The sequence below is a fragment of the Palaemon carinicauda genome, chromosome 22, assembly GCF_036898095.1.
Source record: "Palaemon carinicauda isolate YSFRI2023 chromosome 22, ASM3689809v2, whole genome shotgun sequence".
Taxonomy (NCBI): Eukaryota; Metazoa; Arthropoda; class Malacostraca; order Decapoda; family Palaemonidae; genus Palaemon; species Palaemon carinicauda.
This window is the reverse complement of record NC_090746.1, coordinates 2,747,926-2,772,004: the sequence shown is the minus strand read 5'-3', so window position 1 is coordinate 2,772,004 and position 24,079 is coordinate 2,747,926. Positions and strand designations below refer to the sequence as shown.

Here is a 24,079-nt window from a genome sequence, read left to right as displayed (position 1 = left end):
TTAAGCCCCAAGGAAGCCCAAAGCTGAAAAAGATCATCATTATACACAGGATTAACATTATCAAAATCCTCCCCCGGAGGAGGAGGGGGAGCCGTCCCGCTATGGGAGGCGACGCCCTCTCCCGCACCCCGAGGTCGGTAAACAGAACTAGGGCCTGCGCTCCCACTCGGCGGCCTCTCACTAGAAGTCAGACGAGGGGGAGCTTCGGAGGAGGTTTGGGCGGCGGAAGAAGAGCCCTGAGAGCCTTCCTCCTTCAAGGCAACCCTCGAAGGAGAACGGTCTCTCTTGGACTTCTTCTCACGCCGGTGGGCAAACCTCTCCCACTGGGAGGCAGACCACTCCCTACACTCACTACATGTATTTTCCCTATCACACCGTTGGCCTCGACACTGCGGGCAAAGGGTGTGAGGATCGGTATCCACCGCAGACATGAAGGTACCGCAAGGGCGGCTGGCGATACCAGGGCACTTGCGCATGATGAACACCAAAGGGCGAGGCCAACTTCAAACACACAGCTGAGGGAAAGCAAAGAAAAGATTAAGGGTGTCAAAAACGAGGACGATAGACAGACACGTCTGCACATCGTCCGAGCCAAAAGTGAAATGAAGCAAATCACCGGTGTGTGGGGGGGTGAGGGGTAGCAAGCTACCCCTTCCCCTAACCCCGCTAACTAGCGCGGGGGTAGTTAACCTTCTTTAAAATCTATTGGCTCATCAATTTCAGCTACGCCGAAAGTAAACCCAATGTAAATAGCGTGGTTTGTATTTCGGTTACGGAACAAATGCCTTTGAGTTATGATTAGTATTGCAGTACAGTGGTCTTACAAATAGCTTTTAACTCCATGGTTTATTTGAGCTTCTAACTTCCAAACCTTCATTTGGAGAAAAACTATGGACATTGTTTACTTCAGAAAAAAATATGCACTCTACTTACCAGTTAATGACTCTAATGCATCTTTAGCTGGAGAACTTTCAAAATTTGCCTCTAATGGTGGCACACCTGATGTGTTAATTTGGCATAAATTACCCCCTGCTTCATGATATAGTCTAACGAATTCTGGGAAGTCTCTGAAACACAAAGCATACAATTTTTTTACTAAAATAAAGCATACAATTTTTTACTAAAATATAAGAAAAAAACATTCTCAGATAATGTTCAACAATTTAGATCAGGATAATGATTATCTCGAAGCTAAAGACAAAATAACTTTGAAGTAGAAAGCATATAAAACTCTTTTTCTTTTACCTATAATATAATTTCATAGTTCTTAAATTTTGTATATCATACACAACATCAGTACTGTACTATGTTAGACAAGACCACAGTAACATTTCTAGAATGATGGGTACCTTGATTTTGAGTTGAAAATTGAAGTAAGGTAGTGTTAAGGGAGAAACCAAAGGAATGGATGGAAAGCAATGTAGCACATGGAATTATATTAACTATGAGGCAGCGGATTACCCTTCAGTAGATGCGCTGCCTACGAGATTTGTCACCATCGAATATACACGCACGCTTACTCAATGATAACCTACTTGTTTATTTTTTTACTGATGATTATCGAATAATTTTTTCTAAAGTTTGCTTCATTTTCTATTTGTATTTTACTCTAAACAACTGAATAATTCTTTCTATTCATTGTGAAGGGATTATAGAATAATTTTTCAAAGATCTATTTTGTTATACTGTATTATTTTACTCTACATAATAGTAAAGCACTGCGATTCTGTGTAAAACAGATATGATGTATATTGATTGCCAAGTGATTGTGATTGCATAATAATTCCACGATAGATAGCCATCAAAAGACATAAAACTACTCATCAGTAACGGACCTTACGTTATATAGAAATGTAAAAAGATGTTTCTGCCCTTAGGAGAGAGAGAGAGAGAGAGAGAGAGAGAGAGAGAGAGAGAGAGAGAGAGAGAGATGTAGTTCATTTGACAAATATGTTTGTTCATTCTTCTGATGCCTCACCTTACGTGTGATAATATGACCTCGATAATTCCACTCTTTAGTATTTCAGGGGCTTGAAAATACGAAATAAGCACTTCACTCTTACATGTCAAATACATACATACATATACCAAGGCACTTCCCCCAATTTTGGGGGGTACCCGATATCAAACAAATGAAACAAAAAAGGGGACCTCTCCTCTCTACGTTCCTCCCAGCCTGACAAGGGACTCAAACGAGTTCGGCTGGTACTCCTAGGGTGCCACAGCCCACCCTCCCCCGTTATCCACCCCAGATGAAGCTTCATACGCTGAATCCTCTACTGCTGCTACCTCCGCGGTCATCCAAGGCACCGGAGGAAGCAGCAGGGCCTACCGGAACTGCGTCACAATCGCTCGCCATTCATTCCTATTTCTAGCACGCTCTCTTGCCTCTCTCACATCTATCCTCCTATCACCCAGAGCTTTCTTCACTCCATCCATCCACACAAACCTTGGCCTTCCTCTGCTAACTCATTTCTTACACCCGTTCTCACCCTCACTACTTCGTTCCTAACCCTATCTACTCGAGATACACCAGCCATATTCCTTAGACACTTCATCTCAAACACATTCAATTTCTGTCTCTCCGTCACTTTCATTCCCCACAACTCCGATCCATACATCACAGTTGGTACAATCACTTTCTCATACAGAATTCTCTTTACATTCATGTCCAACCCTCTATTTTTTACTACTCCCTTAACTACCCCCAACACTTTGCATCCTTCATCCCCTCTCTGATGTACATCTGCTTCCACTCCACCCTTTGCTGCAACAACAGACCCCAAGTACTTAAACTGATCCACCTCATCAAGTAACTCTCCATTCAACATGACATTCAACCTCGCACCACCTTCCCTTCTCGTACATCTAATAACCTTACTGTTACCCACATTAACTCTCAACTTCCTTCTCTCACACACCCTTCCAAATTCTGTCACTAATCGGCCAAGCTTCTCTTCCACGTCTGCAACTAGTACAGTATCATACGCAAACAACAACTGATTTACCTCCCATTCATGGTCATTCTCGTCTACCAGTTTCAATCCTCGTCCAAGCACTCGAGCATTCACCTCTCTCACCACTCCATCAACATACAAGTTAAACAACCACAGTGACATTACACATCCCTGTCTCAGTCCCACTCTCACCGGAAACCAATCGCTCACTTCATTTCCTATCCTAACACATGCTTTACTACCTTTGTAGAAACTTTTCACTGCTTGCAACAACCTTCCACCAACTCCATATAACCTCATCACATTCCACACTGCTTCCCTAACAACTCTATCATACGCTTTCTCCAGATGTCAAATACTGCATAGAATGTCAATAAATGGAAATAATCAGAGTAGGCTAACTTCTACACAAAAACAATGGACAATACTAATATGAGATATATCTAGGACATGAAAAAAGTAAATCTTCTTGTCTGCCATCATGTCTACAGCTATCAGGTTTACAAATGCACTCAAACATGTCAAAATACTGTGTACAATGTCAATAAATGGAAATACCGGTAATTACAATCGGCTTACTTCTACTCATGAAAACAATGGGCAATACAGTACTAATATGAAATATATCACATATCTAAGACATAAAAAATATATTATTTGGTAGAAATAAAAGTTGAAAAAATAAAGAATGAAATAAGAAAAATGATATTTTAATTATAAAATAAATTTTTGAATATACTTACCCGGTGAATATATAGCTGCAACTCTGTTGCTCGACAGACAAACTGTACAGAAAAAACTCGCCAGCGATCGCTATACAGGTTGCGGGTGTGCTCAACAGCGCCATCTGTCGGCCAGATACCAAGCTCTATGTAAACAAAGACTCAATTTTCTCCTCGTCCCACTGCGTCTCTATTGGGGAGGAAGGGAGGGTCATTTAATTTATATATTCACCGGGTAAGTATATTCAAAAATTTATTTTATAATTAAAATATCATTTTTAAATATTTAACTTAGCCGGTGAATATATAGCTGATTCACACCCAGGATGGTGGGTAGAGACCAGTAATATATGTTTACATTTTATGAGCTAAGAGTTTTTATTTCATTTTAGAAGTTATCAAAATAACAAAAACAAAATAAATAGGTACCTGGTAAGGAAGTCGACTTGAACGATTACTCTGCCTTATAAGTACGTCTTCCTTACGGAGCCTCGCGATCCTCTTAGGATGCTGATCGACCCCTAGGAGCTGAAGTATCAAGGGTTGCAACCCATACAACAGGACCTCATCAAACCCCTAATCTAGGTGCTCTCAAGAAATGACTTTGACCACCCGCCAAATCAACCAGGATGAGAAAGGCTTCTTAGCCTTCCGGACAACCCATAAAAACAACATTAAAAAACATTTCAAGAGAAAGATTAAAAGGATATGGAATTCGGGAATTGTAGTGGTTGAGCCCTCACCCACTACTGCACTCGCTGCTACGAATGGTCCCAGTGTGTAGCAGTCCTCGTAAAGAGACTGGACATCCTTTAGATAAAAAGACGCGAACACTGACTTGCTTCTCCAATAGGTTGCGTCCATTATACTTCGCAAAGATCTATTTTGCTTAAAGGCCACGGAAGTTGCAACAGCTCTAACTTCGTGCGTCTTCACCTTAAGCAAAGCTCGGTCTTCCTCACTCAGATGTGAATGAGCTTCTCGTATTAACAGTCTGATAAAGTATGATAAAGCATTCTTTGACATAGGCAAAGATGGTTTCTTAACTGAACACCATAAAGCTTCAGATTGGCCTCGTAAAGGTTTGGTACGCTTTAAATAGAACTTAAGAGCTCTCACAGGGCATAAGACTCTTTCTAGTTCATTGCCTACAATCTCCGATAAGCTGGGAATATCGAAAGATTTAGGCCAAAGCCGAGAAGGCAGCACATTTTTGGCTAGAAAACCAAGTTGTAGCGAACAGGTGGCTTTTTCTGACGAAAATCCGATATTCTTGCTGAAGGCATGAATCTCACTGACTCTTTTAGCTGAGGCTAAGCATACCAGGAAAAGAGTCTTTAGAGTGAGATCTTTCAGGGAGGCTGATTGTAGCGGCTCAAACCTGTCTGACATGAGGAATCTTAGTACCACGTCTAAATTCCAACCAGGGGTAGCCAAACGACGCTCCTTGGTGGTCTCAAAAGACTTAAGGAGATCTTGAAGATCTTTATTGTTGGAAAGATCTAAGCCTCTATGCCGGAAGACCGATGCCAACATGCTTCTGTAGCCCTTGATAGTGGGAGCTGAAAGGGATCGTCCTTTTCTCAGGTATAAGAGAAAATCAGCTATTTGAGCTACAGAGGTACTGGTCGAGGATACAGAAACTGACTTGCACCAGTCTCGGAAGACTTCCCACTTCGATTGGTAGACTCTAATGGTGGATGCTCTCCTTGCTCTAGCAATCGCACTGGCTGCCTCCTTCGAAAAGCCTCTAGCTCTCGAGAGTCTTTCGATAGTCTGAAGGCAGTCAGACGAAGAGCGAGGAGGCTTTGGTGTACCTTCTTTACGTGAGGCTGACGTAGAAGGTCCACCCTTAGAGGAAGACTTCTGGGAACGTCTACTAGCCATCGAAGTACCTCGGTGAACCATTCTCTCGCGGGCCAGAGGGGAGCAACTAACGTCAACCTTGTCCCTTCGTGAGAGGCGAACTTCTGCAGTACCTTGTTGACAATCTTGAACGGTGGGAATGCGTATAGATCCAGATGTGACCAATCTAGGAGGAAGGCATCTATATGTATTGCTGCTGGGTCCGGGACTTGGGAGCAATAGATTGGAAGCCTCTTGGTCAGCGAGGTTGCAAAGAGATCTATGGTTGGTTGGCCCCAAGTGGCCCAAAGTCTCTTGCACACATCCTTGTGGAGGGTCCATTCTGTTGGAATTACTTGCCCTTTCCGACTGAGACAATCTGCTATGACATTCAAGTTGCCTAGGATGAACCTCGTTACTAGGGAGATGTCTTGACCTTTTGACCAGATGAGCAGGTCCCTTGCGATCTCGTACAACGTCAGTGAGTGGGTACCTCCTTGTTTGGAGATGTACGCCAAGGCCGTGGTGTTGTCTGAGTTTACTTCCACCACTTTGCCTCGAAGGAGAGACTTGAAGCTTTTCAAGGCCAGATGTACTGCCAACAGCTCCTTGCAGTTGATATGCATGCTCCTCTGACTCGAGTTCCACAGTCCTGAGCATTCCCGACCGTCTAGTGTCGCGCCCCAGCCCACGTCCGATGCGTCCGAGAAGAGAACGTGGTTGGGAGTCTGAACAACCAGGGGAAGACCCTCTCTTAGGTTGATATTGTCCTTCCACCAAGTCAGACAAGACTTTATCTTTTCGGAAATCGGGATCGAGACCGCTTCTAGCGTCTTGTCCTTTTTCCAGTGAAAAGCTAGATGGTATTGAAGAGGACGGAGGTGTAGTCTTCCTAGTGACACAAATTGTTCCACGGATGACAGCGTACCTACCAGACTCATCCACAGCCTGACTGAGCAGCGTTCCTTCTTCAGCATCTTCTGGATGGATAGCAGGGCTTGATCTATTCTGGGGGCTGATCGACTTGTTGTTCAGCAACGTCCTCATCAGATAGTTCCTCATCCGAAAACTGATGAGGAAACGGCAACGGAGTGGGCAACGTCTGGCTCGCTGAGTCCGGTCGCACTGGTGCATGCGTGACGGAGCCGGACGCAACATCATGGAACTGCTGCACAGTCTGTGAACTGTCAACAACCATGGGTGCGCGAGGAAGCACAGCGTCCACCCGAGACTGTCTAGACCGTCTGGGTTGTGCAGTCAACACCATACCGGGTTGCTGAGGTTGACGCACTGCGTCAAAACAAGTCACCTCTGCTGGTTGTTGAACGTCCTGAACGTCAACAACCACCTCCGAGCGTCGCTTAACGTCAACGTGCGGCTGGCAACCCACACTGGGTCGCATCGGTGGAGGAACCACCTCAACTGGCAGACGCGAGAAGGTTACCTCAGCGTCAACAGGACGCACAACCGACCGGTTGGAAGGTTGTTGGCCAGAAGGTTCGGCAGCAACCTTCTCCGCATTAAAGTCCTCTATCAAGGACGCAAGCTTGGACTGCATGTCTTGCAGCAAAGCCCATTTAGGGTCTACGGGAGCAGGTGCGGCAACAGACGGGGTTAGCGACTGAGGCGGTACCGCTTTCCATCCCTGAAAGCCTTGTTTATGCATGACATAATTGTACAGCAAAACTTCAAAGGCTCGAAAACAGCTGTGAAGTTGACCTGTAAAAAACTTGGAGCGTCTCCTGGCCAGCGCCAGGGAGATCTACGAGATTTGAGAAGTCTATCTGGGCAGAGGCATGAACTCCCAAGCCGAGAACTTCTCTCGTGTCATATCAGACTCTCGCTCTATAAGCCAGTTTAAAAGAAGGGAAAGCAAAGGCTGTATCCCCCAAACTCCTCCTGGTGATAAACCAGTCGCCTAGCAAACGTAAAGCTCTCTAGGAGAGCGAGAGAGCACTAGCTTATAAACAACGGCTTCGAAGTAGCTAGGCCTAGTGTAAGCTCTGACGTTTAGGCGAACGAGGAGCAGCAGTTACAAAAAGATCCGGACAAAGATCCTTAAAAAAAAAATATCATCATGATTTAATTAAAGTCCATAGAGGGCTAAGCAGCTTTAGGCTCCTCTCCATCTGACAGAGTCCTCAAGGGAATATCAGTAGGAGGGGGAACAGCAACTTCCTCATCTACAGGAACCTTGTCCGATAAAAGCTGAGTCTCAAGCAAGGGAGAGACCTACCGTGGTGGCAATGCTTTACAAGCAGAGTCCACACTCACTGGTGCATTAGTAGCGGACCAGGACGCAACGTCATGTAACTGCTTGACAGTCTGTGAACTGTCAACAACTGAACTGTCAACCACAACAGGTGCGTGAGGACGCACAGCGTCCACTCGAGACTGCTTTGACTGCCTAGACTGAGCAGTCAAAACAACTCTAGAATGCGGAGGTTGACGCTCAGCGTCAAAACAAGTCAACTCCGATTGTTAGCGAACGTCTTGAACGTCAACAGGAGCATCAGCAAGTGGCCTAACGTCCAAATGCGGCTGAAAATCCACACGAGACCGCATCGAGTGTGGTTCTAAACAACCTGACTGACGTGACTTAGCTACGCCAACGTCAACAGGAAGCACAAAGGAACGTTAGGTTGGCTGAAAGCCAGGATATCGATGAGATAAACGGCTAGACTCAACGGACTAATCGGCAGAATAGTCTTCCATAAGGGAGGCAAGCATATTCTGCATGTCTTGCCGTACAACCCATTAAGGATCAACGGAAATGGTTGTGGTAAGAGACGAGGGTAACGTGTGTGACCGCAACACTTTGCCAACAAAAAAGACTCTCGGAGTCTGTGTTACGCTTTTGTTAGGCGGCGAGCAGTTATCCGATGACTGCATAGGGTCAGAGCTGTCCTAATGGCTGTAACCAGGACGCTGGACCTGTCCTGAAAGGACTGACTTTCGCTTAAGGGCTTCGAAACCTTGTGACAGGTTTCTTATGCGAAAAGCCTTCGGATGACGAGGAGAAAAAACGTCTCTCTCGTCTTATGGTAGGGGAGATCTTGGTAAGATACACCCGATACCATAGAGGGAAACGTCTGTTCGTTGATCAAGGCCTCTCGAACCCATAAGTCGTTTGACATTACTTCTCCCCTGTTTGGGAGCTTGCAAGAGGTCCCGGACTAGGTGAACGACAGGCACGAACAGACGAACCCTCGGACGCAATACTGTAACACTTTGCGCAATATCACTTTATCACTTCGATTTTCTGTTTTGCACTTATTTCACTGAAATCGAAACTTTTACTGATTTCTACCTGAAGCACGCAATTCTACCCTTCATCAAAAGTTAGTAATTGCGAAATCAGTCGTATAATGCAAGCTCATTAATACCAGCAAAAAACAGAAAACATATTTTAAGATAAAAAATTCAGTGGCTGGGGAAGAGACTAAACACTAGTTCATATAAACTACGTTTTCAATCTCTCACCGCACATAGCCTGGGGACGAGAATAAAAAACTAAAAACGTTTTATCCTTTCTCCCCGTACAGAGACTAGGGACGAGAGTAACTCGAGAACAACGTTACCCGCTTGAACGGAACGTTTTCTCTCCTCTCATTCCCTCCGTCTCTATCTCTCTCTCTCTCTTTCTCTCTTGATTTCGCACCTAAGAGAAGAGCCCAATTACATTTCGTCAAAAAAACATGTTATTTGACCAAAGGAAAAAAACTGAAAGGTTTTTCAATGAAAAAGTTCCTTTAAAAAAGAATTTAAAACATTTAAGCTTTGAAAGAATAATGAACAAAACGTCAGAATCGATTTACTCTTTCTGCAAAGTGAAACCGTGATACTCTCTCTCTCTATCGTAACGATAGAGCGCAAACTGTGTAGAATAAATAAACTAAACGTTAGTTCATCTTTGAAAACAGTACGAAGACTATTCAAAGAAATTCTTTCATAAAATATTTAATAAAAATATTCATTTAAAAGGTTTTAAATCATTAGCTCTTTAAAAGCTATTTACGATTGCAAAGGGCTCAACGTTGTTTAACTTCGGTTTCCAAGTTAGGACCGCCTACTCTCAGGAAAGGTCGCATATAAACAAAACATTAAAATTTATTTTTATATGTTTATAATAAATGGAAAGTTAATCGAAGAGGCCTAATAAAGGCGGAGAGATATAAAATATATAGAGGAAAATCTATAATTAATTCATAACGTGATAAGATAATTACTAAAAGCCTAAACACACTTCCGTCTAAGGGAAGGGTCGGCCATTTAAAAGTGAAAGAAAGTCCATACTCTCTTTGTCACCATAATTAAATCTATCCAAAACGAGTTCAAGATTTAAGATGAAGATAAAACACCTGCACTGCGAAAGCTCAAACCAGAATATAGTACTTCACCAAAGATGATGGGAAAAACTCCAGGTTTCAACAGCGAGTAAAGTACGCCTTGTCGACACGTCGACAGAGAGAAAATTGAGTCTTTGTTTACATAGAGCTTGATATCTGGCCGACAGATGGCGCTGTTGGGCACACCCGCAACCTGTATAGCGATCGCTGGCGAGTTTTTTCTGTACAGTTTGTCTGTCGAGCAACAGAGTTGCAGCTATATATTCACCGGCTAAGTTAGATATTTAAAAATAAATTTTGTTGTATATTGTCTGTCACTGTGTTTACTACTACAAATGTGTTCAGTGTTTACTGATACTGAGGAAATTTCCTAAGATCTGTGAAATGCATGTAAATGATGTAGGAATTTGTAAGTTTATAAAAATAAAATAATATGGGGAAGATTACATTTCAGGTAATTATTTATTGTACAGTATGGAGACAATTTGTTGTAATTTTAGATACAATTTTGAGATGGAATTTGACCAAACAGCAGTTTTCAAAAACTTGCATGGCTGGTGTTTTAGGTGGTATTATAGGAGGCAGGTAGTCTCACTTTAGAAAATGCTTCCCGTGTGATTTGCTCATGTATGCATAGAAATACACTAAAAAAAGTCCTTATATAATCATGAATAAAGACTAGAATTGATAGCGTTGCAGTTGATGGTGGGGCATGATGTGAGGATAAGTACATCTCTCTAAGTTGGGGGGGGGGGGTAAGAATAATTTCTCATGTAGGGAATGTGTGGTGTGATTATGTATCGTAAAATAAAAACACACTAAAATAGGTCTTACAGAATCAGGAATAAAGACTTCAATTCCAAAGTGCTGGTTGGCTGAAGAAAGGAGTGGCTGAAATCAAAGTAGGGAGGAGCTTTCTTAGTGAAATATCCCTAGGTGTGATATAAAACCCTGTGTTGTACTCTTTGGTAGGATATATGAACGATTTCAACTTCCATACAGTTATATTTTCGTATGACATATCAGGTACGTCATAGTGTAATCTACCCGACATGTTTTGACATTTAGCGAACATCATGAAAAGATTAACTTTACCACCATACCATGCAAAACAAAATTTTAATAATAAAATTTCTTTATTCTATCCTCACTTGATGTTAATATTGCTTTTCTCTAGAAGCTCTATTTAATCGATCTTTACCCATAAAATGTTTAAATTTTTCCCATTTTCTTCTTTTCCATAACACAATGCACTTAGTAAAGGAAGGAGCATTTTACTGGTAAGTAGTAACATATGCTCTGTTCTCCTTGTCTCGTCAGTGCCGAAGTCAAAATTATCCTCTTCACAAAATGAGACAGTGAGAAGGGTGGGTGAGTTCCAGGGCTTTGCCAGAAAGAATTTATGTAATGGAGACAGCTTAAAAGTCCATGCCCAACTCAGAGCATATGAGACTACTTTGTCCCCATCAAGAAAAGGTCCAACTTTTTTGAAAAACAAATGAGATGACCCACGACCTTGAGGAAATTCATATTTGAGGCCCTATACCTCTGCAAGACGGAACAGAATCCAGGCCTCCCATAGTCTGCTTCCAAGTGATCCTCTTCAACAGTAAAAAAAAAATCAAAGTGCTTGAGGATTGGGTCTCTGCCTGAGAAAGCTGATGTTGCTCTACTGTATTATCCCAAGGGAACTTGCTTGCTTACTGGAATGGCTTGAGTTGAGTTTGAAGCTGGTCTTTTTGCAGGCTGCCTCTGGAAATGTTGCTGATCCTTAGTGTAGGCTTGAGACATATTTAAACTACTTCTCATCTTATTTCTATGAATCACCTCTGATGTTCATAATGTTTCTTCTCTAAAGCCTAATTTCATCAACACATACCCGTAAACTTTTAAAACTAAGATATGCCCTCCAGTAATAAGTGGTAGGGAACCTAGGTAGCATCATTAGGTAGAAGTCTCCAGTTATCTCCACCGACCAGGGCGATCAAATTAGCACTAAATGCACTCAGATTATTTACATACTGTATTCTAGGATTTCTTCCCCTGGTTTAGTTAGAAATTATTGGCTGGAATGTGCACAAAAATTATTTTTGAGAGACCATAATCCATAATCATATTCCTGAAATCAAATTGGAGTCTTAGTGAGGGAGTGGGGGGCGGTGCTTCCCTGCTATCGACTGATAACAACCTATATGGTTGTTGATACCTCAGTTAAAGTTTTAAAAGCAGTGTTTCCTGCTTTGCTGAAGTCACACTCCTCTGTAACGAATAAAGGTTTGTATTCGTGACGAAACAAGTACGTAAGTGATGGGCTTGTCAGGATACAAATTTTGTTCAAGGTTTATGTAGTGTGCGTAGAGTAAGGCTCTGTAATTTGATTTGTTTAAGAACAATGCAAAAAATAATTCCATTGGTATGGAATTTTAGTTTTACTGTATTCTATTTATAAAGTTTGGTTCATATGGCACAGTTTTGGGAAAAAACACAATAATTTAATTATGAAGCATATAAGCTAATAAAGGTTGGACAGCAAGACAAAAAGAAGGAAGCTGGAACACAAATAAAGTAAAAGGCTAGAAAATAGGTGCAGCTAACGGCTGAAGGTATCTTTTAGTAATGCCTACAATGTACACAACACAAGGCGTACTGATGACGCTACACCAAAAAGGATTAATGGTAAGGAAAACAACATACAGTGCACCTTATGATGGCAGTAACTCCCCTATGGGGCCATTGGTATGGAGAACAACATAAAAATATAATGCATAAATAATATTCTACTGATAAATTGACAACTTACTTGGCATATTTTAAAATGGCATGAGGTACTGATAAGCGTGCAATAACAGCTTCTTTTATTGGATAAGATAATGAAGTGAGATTCGGCAAAGCCCCTCCTCTTATCAACTCGAAGAAACAGCTAAAATGTGCGTAAACAATAGAGTGTTGTAATGGCCACCCTGGAATGCATGTTGTATGATCAAATGGCTCTGTATCTGCTCCATACTTCAACAATAGCTGAAAAAATTATAAAAATTAGATATTCAAAATAAAATTTAAGCCTATACAGAAAGTCCTAAACTTACAAATTAATAAGTTTCAAGCTGTTTCTAAGTTTAATTTTGTTAAATTTTTGCCTTGGGTAGGCTTCATCTAACACACATACCTACGATTTTCAGCAGCAAAAGTCAACAAAGAGTCATTTCATATTGCAAATGTAGTCTTGCTTACTACATTAAATTACTGTATATAATTTTGTTCAATTACAGAATTTCATTATGAATTTTACATACAATATCTAAGGTTAATGATTTCAGTTGGATTTGTGTTTGTATATCACAGTGTTGTACGTTGAGGACCTTCTGTTATATGCCATATGCTATACCGACAAAATATTGATCATGAAGTAAACCTTAATGAGAATATTGTATATAAATTCAACAACCAAGGAATAATACTGTACATTCAAATTATATTAATATTTCTGCTGCAAAACCAGTGGTGACACTACTAGGAGACACATCGGAGGGGATGACACCAAAATGTCTGGCTGTAAAGTTTTTGTGCATCTCTTTATCAAATTCAATATTCCGGGGGTTAATTACAATACTGTAAAACATAGATTTTTGTTTATAGGCCGGAAGTATACTGTATCAATATACTGAACCAACAAGATCTAAACCTTTATATTAGTTTACTTTATTAACCTAACATGCTTCAGTCTTAAACATTATTTCTGGGGCGACCTGTGACGGCCGGTGAAAAGGGTCCTTCTTTACACTTTTCTAATATAAATCTTCCAAATATACTAGAGAAAGATAAAAGCATGGAATGCAGAGGTTACTACCCTCGCGCGATCACCTTGTGGGTGTCGTGTATACAACGGGGGCGTGTGAAAACCACTATTCACAGGCTGTCTTCCATTTAGATAATCCCTTCATCAAAGGGGAGGGCCGTGACAGGCCCCAGAGAACACAGTTTGACTACCCCACCGACACCTACTACGCGCGCCCTCCAGGTCATCCTTCTGTTTTGGACTTGCCCGCTAAGTCGTTAATTGTTTTGTTCGGTGTTTTTCGCAAGTGATTGTCGTTAATTCAACATGACTGACGTTGCTACTTCACCTTTACCAATGTTAAGTACCAAAGTTTGTTTTGACAGTTTATTTCAGTACCGGGCATTTGTTCTTTTTCCAGTATTGTGGATTCCTTCGTCAAAATCCCTTTATCATCAAATTACTATGATGCTATGAATAATGTGATTTCATTTTATATTTGTGAATAAAAAAAAAAGTGCACTTCTTTAAAAGAAAGCTCTTTAAAGATATCATAACATGAGAACATGAAATATGTTCAGCTCTTGTGTTCAAAAATTTACTCTTCTATAAAACACAGCAATCAGAAAATAAGGTTGATTTTGATATCATAAAGTCATTAATATCAATAAGTTATCACACTAAAAGTAAACAGTTTCACACTTTTCTGAGCCACTTTACGTTTGGCTGATCACAAGTGGTCGCTTGTTGCTGTTTTTAAGGGGGCCGGCCGGTATGATAATATACTGTATAGGGGTCTAGGGAGAAAAAGGCAAAATCATGAAAAATATTTGAGGAGCTTTGTATGGTAATGGAGAATGTGTATATAAACTATTTCGTCAAAATTCCTCTTACTTTCATAGTTATAGGGTAATTAGTAAAGTAGTAGTTCACTAAGCCAAAAACGTTGATCCGTACAAGAAAATGGAGTATTTCTTATATTACTGTAAACTCTGATAATTATTACATATTAATATCAAATAAATTGTGAGAAATGGCATCTGTAGACATTCCTCGAATCACAATTCACAAGACAAGAGTGCTTAGTCACATCACTGAAGTGAGAGCTGTAACCTTGAGGGGGAGAGTACAACTTTGAGTTTGCCTCTGACATTCCCTTTGCTTTAAGTTTGTTTTTCTTTATTTTGGCAAGAATTTCATAATGCCCAAATATTAGCCGAGTTAGTAAAGGAGGGAGAGAGAAAGAAGGTGGGGGGGGGACCAGGAGTCTAAAGAATCAAGATACTGGGCAAATGGATCTTCATCTATGATTAAATCATTATAAACATCATAGTTTTTGTTTATTAATACCCAAACGGGGATATAAAATTTACATCAATCATGATTTATTAATATCGTCTTTGTAAAAATTCAAAAATTTGAGTTTGACCTCTGATTTTCACTTGCTTTTACATCTACTTGTTCTTTGTTTCGGCAAAAGTTTCATCATGCCAGAGGAAAAGACAATAAAAACATCTCGCTAACATACAGAAGAAGAAAATTCGCTTTAATATTTGCATAATATCGGCAATAATAGCAGAATTAGTGAAGGAGAGAGGGAATACCCAGCCAAAGGTAAAGGTATGGGGTGCCTGCAGCCTAAAGAAGCGAGATATTTGGCAAAAGGTTAAATTATGATAAATAACATAGCATTGGGGGTATTAATACTAAAAAATTGAATACAAAATTCCTAATAATCATGATTTATAATATTGCCCTTATGAAAATACAAAGAAAAACTTTGAACGGCCGTATCTCAAAACTATACTGGTTGACCTTTAAATCTTATCTCCTCCCTTAGTTTTAAAGCTATAGCATTGAAATTTGGTGCAGTATATAACTTAAAAAACTTTATAGAACAATGAAATTGACTTTCCAATTTTTTTTTTATCTTCATTTTTTCCTCTGATTTATCGGGTTTATTTTTTTTACCATTATAAAAAATTTTATATCTAGCATTCACCTCTCTCACCACTTTTAGTAAAAAAATTTCATATGGTGGGAGGTCTATATACGATAGTAATCACAGGTCTTAATATTGAGTATCAAGGGAGAAGATAGAATTTGAAAAACGCTAATTTTTTGGTATAAATCACACTGGCGTCACAAAACCAAAGGTCAAAGGTGAAAATCATAAGCAGTTTGATGTCCCAATTGACCTCATTAAGTAGTATGAATGTCAAAGTCCTGTCCTTAAAAAGTGACACTGATCAGCCGGCTGCCTTAACCTAACCACTCCATCCTCCCCAGCGTCATACCAATTTGGTTATTTACTTAAGAAATCATATAACTTTTCTATTTGTTAACGAAAAATTTGCCTTTTTTAAAAAGAAAGCTCTTTTAAAATATAACATGAGAACATTTAATATGTTTAGCTCTTAATGAAAAGTTTTCAATTTCTAATAAAACCCCACAGAATTGCTCAGAAAGAAAATGATCTATGTTAACATTTAGTTTTTAACATTAACAATCAAATGTGCTGTAAAGAAAAATTTCATTTTGATCTTGATTACTTAATTCTTATGGAATATTATAATTGAATAGAATTTAGCATATCTGATATTTCATACCTTTAAAGTTTTCTTTAAAAAAAGTTTAAATTTTTTTAATAAGAAAGTTATCAAATGATTTGAAATTTGATATAAATTCTAACTTCTTTATTTTACATACATACATATACCAAGGCCCTTCTCCTAATTTTGGGGGGTAGCCAACATCAAACAAATGAAAAAAAAGGGGAAAGGGGACCTTTCCTCTCGACGTTCCTCCCAGCCTGCCAAGGAACTCAAACGAGTTCAGCTGGTACTGCTAGGGTAGCACAGCCCACAGCCCACCTTCCCCTGTTATCCACTACAGATGAAGCTTCATAACGCTGAATCCCCTACTGCTGCTACCTCCACGGTCATCCAAGGCAACTGGAGGAAGCAGCAGGGCCTACAGAAACTGTCACAATCGCTCGCCATTCATTCCTATTTCTAGCATGCTCTCTTGCCTCTCTCACATCTATCCTCCTATTACCCACAGCTTTCTTCACTACATCCATCCACCCAAACCTTGGCCTTCCTCTTGTACTTCTCCCATCAACTCTTGCATTCATCACCTTCTTTAGTAGACAGCCATTTTCCATTCTCTCAACATGGCCAAACCACCTCAACACATTCATATTCACTCTAGCTGCTAACTCATTTCTTACACCTGTTCTAACCCTCACTACTTCATTCCTAACCCTATCTACTCGAGATACACCAGCCATACTCCTCGAACACTTCATCTCAAATACATTTAATTTCTGTGTCTCCGTCACTTTCATTCCCCACAACTCCGATCAATACATCACAGTTGGTACAATCACTTTCTCATACAGAACTCTCTTTACATTCATGCCCAACCCTCTATTCTTTACCACTCCCTTCACCGCCCCCAACATTTTGCATCCTTCATTCACTCTCTGACGTACACCTGCTTCCACTCCACCATTTGCTGCAACAACAGACCCCAAGTACTTAAACTGATCCACCTCCTCAAGTAACTCTCCATTCAACATCACATTCAACCTCGCACCACCTTCCCTTCTCGTATATCTCATAACCTTACTCTTACCCACATTAACTCTCAACTTCCTTCTCTCACATACCCTTCCAAATTCTGTCACTAATCGGCCAAGCTTCTCTTCCAAGTCTGCAACCAGTCCAGTATCATCCACAACCACCAACTGATTTACCTCCCATTCATGATTATTCTCGTCTACCAGTGTCAATCCTTGTCCAAGCACTCGAGCATTAACCTCTCTCACCACTCCATCAACATACAAGTTAAACAATCATGGCGACATCACACATCCCTGTCTCAGCCCCACTCTCACCGGAAACAAATCACTCACTTCATTTCCAAACACGCTTTACTACCTTTGAAGAAACTTTTCACTGCCTACAACAATCATCCACCAATTCCATATAACCTCATCACATTCCACATCGCTTCCCTATCGACTCTATCATACGCTTTCTCCAGATCCATAAACGCAACACACACCTCCTTACCTTTTGCTAAATATTTTTTGCATATCTGCCTAACTGTAAAAATCTGATTAATACATCCCCTACCTCTTCTAAAACCACCCTGTATTTCTAAGATTGCATTCTCTGTTTTATCCTTAATCCTATTAATCAGTACTCTACCATACCCTTTTCCAACCACACTAAATGAACTAATACCCCTTGAATTACAACACTCATGCAAATCTCCCTTACTCTTATATAGTGGTACAATACATGCACAAACCCAATCTACTGGTACCCTTGACAACACAAAACACACATTAAATAATCTCACCAACCATTCAAGTACTGTAGTCACATCCACTTCCTTCAACATCTCAGCTCTCACACCATCCATACCAGGTGCTTTTCCTACTCTCGTTTCATCTAGTACTCTCCTCACTTCCTCTCTTGTAATCTCTCTCATTCTCATATCCCATCACTGGCACCTCAACACCTGCAACAGCAATTATAGATGCCTCCCTATTATCCTCAACATTCAAGTAAACTTTCAAAATATTCCCCCCACCTTTTCCTTGCCTCCTCTCCTTTTAATAATCTTCCATTTACAACCTGGAATAACATACTAAGGGAGAACGAAAGAAAAAATAAACCAGAAACCCTATCAAAACCCAAATTCTTTCCAACAACCTAAAAAATCTAATCTTAATCTCCCATATTTCAGGAAGTCTACAAAATCTAGTGAGAAATCCTCTAATTTTCAAGAACTCTATTTAAGATAAAAAAGTCTAAAATACCATCTTGCCATGGAGGCAAAAACTCTATACCAAATTAAGGGTATCTTAACTGATACCAATTACTCAAAACACAAGTCCTAAAAGGGGGTTACTGACAATGGAAAATCCTATTTTTGGGGAGGTGCTGTGTGGTCTCCCAGGACTTTCCTGTGAAAAGCTAGAACAGGGAATCTAATACAAAATAAGTACCAAAGAAATATTATCTCCACTGCACTACGGCCAGTGTACCAATGCATAGACTGAGTGTGTGTAAGGGAGACCCTCAAATGTAAGCACATTAGAACTCGATACAGCAACTCAATATCTGAAACTTGTCTGCTATGAGTGATGTCATTACTCTTTTCAAGTTATGTCCCTGCCTACAAGCGCATCAACTAACGCTCAACCTCCATCCGCATGCAAAAGCAAACAAACAATTGCCCCTACACTAAGCTAGAGAGAATGGAGGGTCCTGGAGACCTAACAGCACCTCTGCAAAATGTTATTTTGATAATAAAATAAATTTTTGAATATACTTACCCGGTGATTATATAGCTGCAACTCTGTTGCCCGACAGACAACTCTACGGTAAAAACTCGCCAGCGATCGCTACACAGGTTGCGGGTGTGCCCAACAGCGCCATCTGTCGTCCAGATACCCAGTACTCAATGTAAACAAAGACTCAATTTTCTCCTCGTCCCACTGCGTCTCTATTGGGGAGGAAGGGAGGGTCCTTTAATTTATAATCACCGGGTAAGTATATTCAAAAATTTATTTTATTATCAAAATAACATTTTTCAATATTTAACTTAGCCGGTGATTATAGAGCTGATTCACACCCAGGGGGGTGGGTAGAGACCAGCAATATATGTTTACACTTTTATGAGCTAAGAGTTTTTATTTCATTTTAGAAGTTATCAAAATAACAAAAACAAAATAAATAGGTACCTGGTAAGGAAGTCGACTTGAACAATTACTCTGCCTTTTAAGTACGTCTTCCTTACGGAGCCTCGCGATCCTCTTAGGATGCTGATCGACCCCTAGGATCTGAAGTATCAAGGGTTGCAACCCATACAACAGGACCTCATCAAAACCCCTAATCTAGGCGCTCTCAAGAAATGACTTTGACCACTCGCCAAATCAACCAGGATGCGAAAGGCTTCTTAGCCTTCCGGACAACCCAAAAAACAACAATAAAAACATTTCAAGAGAAAGATTAAAAGGGTATGGAATTAGGGAATTGTAGTGGTTGAGCCCTCACCCACTACTGCACTCGCTGCTACGAATGGTCCCAGTGTGTAGCAGTTCTTGTAAAGAGACTGGACATCTTTCAAGTAAAATGACGCGAACACTGACTTGCTTCTCTAATAGGTTGCGTCCATTATACTTTGCAGAGATATATTTTGCTTAAAGGCCACGGAAGTTGTTACAGCTCTAACTTCGTGCGTCTTCACCTTAAGCAAAGTTCGGTCTTCCTCACTCAGATGTGAATGAGCTTCTCGTATTAACAATCTGATAAAGTCTGACGAAGCATTCTTTGACAAAGGCAAGGATGGTTTCTTAACTGAACACCATAAAGCTTCAGATTGGCCTTGTAAAGGCTTAGTACGCTTTAAATAGAACTTAAGAGCTCTAACAGGGCATAAGACTCTTTCTAGTTCATTTCCTACGATCTCCGATAAGCTGGGGATATCAAAAGATTTAGGCCAAGGCCGAGAAGGCAGCTCATTTTTGGCTAGAAAACCAAGTTGTAGCGAACAAGTGGCTTTTTCTGACGAAAATCCTATGTTCTTGCTGAAGGCATGAATCTCACTGACTCTTTTAGCCGAGGCTAAGCATACCAGGAAAAGAGTCTTAAGAGTGAGATCTTTCAGGGAGGCTGATTGTAACGGCTCCAACCTGTCTGACATGAAGAATCTTAGTACCACGTCTAAATTCCATCCAGGGGTAGCCAAACGACGCTCCTTGGTGGTCTCAAAAGACTTAAGGAGGTCTTGCAGATCTTTATGTTTGGAAAGATCTAAGCCTCTATGCCGGAAGACCGATGCCAACATGCTTCTGTAGCCCTTGAAAGTGGGAGCTGAAAGGGATCGTCCTTTTCTCAGGTATAAGAGAAAAACAGCTATTTGAGCTACAGAGGTACTGGTCGAGGATACAGAAACTGACTTGCACCAGTCTCGGAAGACTTCCCACTTCGATTGGTAGACTCTAATGGAAGAAGCTCTCCTTGCTCTAGCAATCGCACTGACTGCTTCCTTCGAAAAGCCTCTAGCTCTCGAGAGTCTTTCGATAGTCTGAAGGCAGTCAGACGAAGAGCGTGGAGGCTTTGGAGTACCTTCTTTACGTGTGGCTGACGTAGAAGGTCTACCCTTAGAGGAAGACTACTGGGAACGTCTACTAACCATCGAAGTATCTCGGTGAACCATTCTCTCGCGGGCCAGAGGGAAGCAACTAACGTCAACCTTGTCCCTTCGTGAGAGGCGAACTTCTGCAGTACCTTGTTGACAATCTTGAACGGTGGGAATGCGTAGAGATCCAGATGTGACCAATCTAGGAGGAAAGCATCTATATGTATTGCTGCTGGGTCCGGGACTGGAGAGCAATAGATTGGAAGCCTCTTGGTCAGCGAGGTTGCAAAGAGATCTATGGATGGTTTTACCCCAAGTGGCCCAAAGTCTCTTGCACACATCCTTGTGGAGGGTCCATTCGGTTGGAATTACTTGCCCTTTCCGACTGAGACAATCTGCTATGACGTTCAAGTCGCCTTGGATGAACCTCGTTACTAGGGAGATGTCTTGACCTTTTGACCAGATGAGCAGGTCCCTTGCGATCTCGTACAACGTCAGTGAGTGGGTACCTCCTTGTTTGGAGATGTACGCCAAGGCCGTGGTGATGTCCGAGTTAACTTCCACCACTTTGCCTCGAAGGAGAGACTTGAAGCTTTTCAAGGCCAGATGTACTGCCAACAGCTCCTTGCAGTTGATATGCATGCTCCTCTGACTCGAGTTCCACAGTCCTGAGCATTCCCGACCGTCTAGTGTCGCGCCCCAGCCCACGTCCGATGCGTCCGAGAAGAGAACGTGGTTGGGAGTCTGAACAGCCATGGGAAGACCCTCTCTTAGGTTGATATTGTCCTTCCACCAAGTCAGACAAGACTTTATCTTTTCGGAAACCGGGATCGAGACCGCTTCTAGCGTCTTGTCCTTTTTCCAGTGAAAAGCTAGATGGTATTGAAGAGGACGGAGGTGTAGTCTTCCTAGTGACACAAATTGTTCCACGGATGACAGCGTCCCTACCAGACTCATCCACAGCCTGACTGAGCAGCGTTCCTTCTTCAGCATCTTCTGGATGGATAACAGGGCTTGATCTATTCTGGGGGCTGATCGTCTTGTTGTTCAGCAACGTCCTCATCAGAGGGTTCCTCATCTGAAAACTGATGAGGAAACGGCAACGTCTGGCTCGCTGAGTCCGGTCGCACTGGTGGATGCGTGACGGAGCCGGACGCAACATCATGGAACTGCTGCACAGTCTGTGAACTGTCAACAACCATGGGTGCGCGAGGAAGCACAGCGTCAACCCGAGACTGTCTAGACCGTCTGGGTTGTGCAGTCAACACCCTACCGGGTTGCTGAGGTTGACGCACTGCGTCAAAACAAGTCACCTCTGCTGGTTGTTGAACGTCCTGAACGTCAACAACCACCTCCGAGCGTCGCTTAACGTCAACGTGCGGCTGGCAACCCACACTGGGTCGCATCGGTGGAGGAACCACCTCAACTGGCAGACGCGAGTAGGTTACCTCAGCGTCAACAGGGCGCACAACCGACCGGTTGGAAGGTTGTTGGCCAGAAGGTTCGGTAGCAACCTTCTCCGCATTAAAGTCCTCTATCAAGGACGCAAGCTTGGACTGCATGTCTTGCAGCAAAGCCCATTTAGGGTCTACGGGAGCAGGTGTGGCAACAGACGGGGTTAGCGACTGAGGCGGTACCGCTTACCATCCCTGAAAGCCTTGTTATGCATGACATAATTGTACAGCAAAACTTCAAAGGCTCGAAAACAGCTGTGAAGTTGACCTGTAAACAACTTGGAGCGTCTCCTGGCCAGGCGCCAGGGAGAGTCTACGAGAATTGAGAAGTCTATCTGGGCAGAGGCATGAACTCCCAAGCCGAGAACTTCTCTCGTGTCATATCAGACTCTCGCTTTATAAACCAGTTTAAAAGAAGGGAAAGCAAAGGCTGTATCCCCCAAACTCCTCCTGGTGAAAAACCAGTCGCCTAGCCAACGTAAAGCTCTCTAGGAGAGCGAGAGAGCACTAGCTTAAAAACAACGGCTTCGAAGTAGCTAGGCCTAGTGTAAGCTCTGACGTTTAGGCGAACGAGGAGCAGCAGTTACAAAAAGATCCGGACAAAGATCCTTAAAAAAAATCATCATGATTTAATTAAAGTCCATAGGAGGCTAAGCAGCTTTAGGCTCCTCTCCATCTGACAGAGTCCTCAAGGGAATATCAGTAGGAGGGGGAACAGCAACTTCCTCATCTACAGGAACCTTGTCCGATAAAAGCTGAGTCTCAAGCAAGGGAGAGACCTACCGTGGTGGCAATGCTTTACAAGCAGAGTCCACACTCACTGGTGCATTAGTAGCGGACCAGAACGCAACGTCATGTAACTGCTTGACAGTCTGTGAACTGTCAACAACTGAACTGTCAACCACAACAGGTGCGTGAGGACGCACAGCGTCCACTCGAGACTGCTTTGACTGCCTAGACTGAGCAGTCAAAACAACTCTAGAATGCGGAGGTTGACGCACAGCGTCAAAACAAGTCAACTCCGATTGTTAGTGAACGTCTTTGAACGTCAACAGGAGCATCAGCAAGTGGCCTAACGTCCAAATGCGGCTGAAAAACCACACGAGACCGCATCGAGTGTGGTTCTAAACAACCTGACTGACGTGACTAAGCTACGCCAACGTCAACAGTAAGCACAAAGGAACGTTAGGTTGGCTGAAAGCCAGGATATCGATGAGATAAACGGCTAGACTCAACGGACTAATCGGCAGAATAGTCTTCCATAAGGGAGGCAAGCATATACTGCATGTCTTGCCATACAACCCATTAAGGATCAACGGAAATGGTTGTGGTAAGAGACGAGGGTAACGTGTGTGACCGCAACACTTTGCCAACAAAAAAAGACTCTCGGAGTCTGTGTTACGCTTTTGTTAGGCGGCGAGCAGTTATCCGATGACTGCATAGGGTCAGAGCTGTCCTAATGGTTGTAACCAGGACGCTGGACCTGTCCTGAAAGGACTGACTTTCGCTTAAGGGCTTCGAAACCTTGTGACAGGTTTCTTATGCGAAAAGCCTTCGGATGACGAGGAGAAACAACGTCTCTCTCGTCTTATGGTAGGGGAGATCTTGGTAAGATACACCCGATACCATAGAGGGAAAACGTCTGTTCGTTGATCAAGGCCTCTCGAACCCATAAGTCGTTTGACATTACTTCTCCCCTGGGCTTGGGAGCATGCAAGAGGTCCCGGACTAGGTGAACGACAGGCACGAACAGACGAACCCTCGGACGCAACACTGTAACACTTTGCGCATATCACTATATCACTTCGATTTTCTG

At 42.0% G+C, this 24,079-nt stretch overlaps 1 protein-coding gene across 2 annotated transcripts in view; it reads right to left on the bottom strand.

Moving 5' to 3' along the window:
* The window catches only part of LOC137616274 (ankyrin repeat and SOCS box protein 1-like), a 111,614-nt gene that overhangs the window by 34,716 nt on the left and 52,819 nt on the right, over positions 1-24,079 (bottom strand). For both annotated transcript variants that reach the window (XM_068345899.1, XM_068345900.1), the window contains exons 5-6: positions 12,674-12,891; positions 934-1,067 (exon numbers count right to left, since the gene is read on the bottom strand). In XM_068345899.1, coding sequence (XP_068202000.1) covers positions 934-1,067; positions 12,674-12,891 — 352 coding nt within the window. The remainder of the gene's footprint in view (positions 1-933; positions 1,068-12,673; positions 12,892-24,079) is intronic.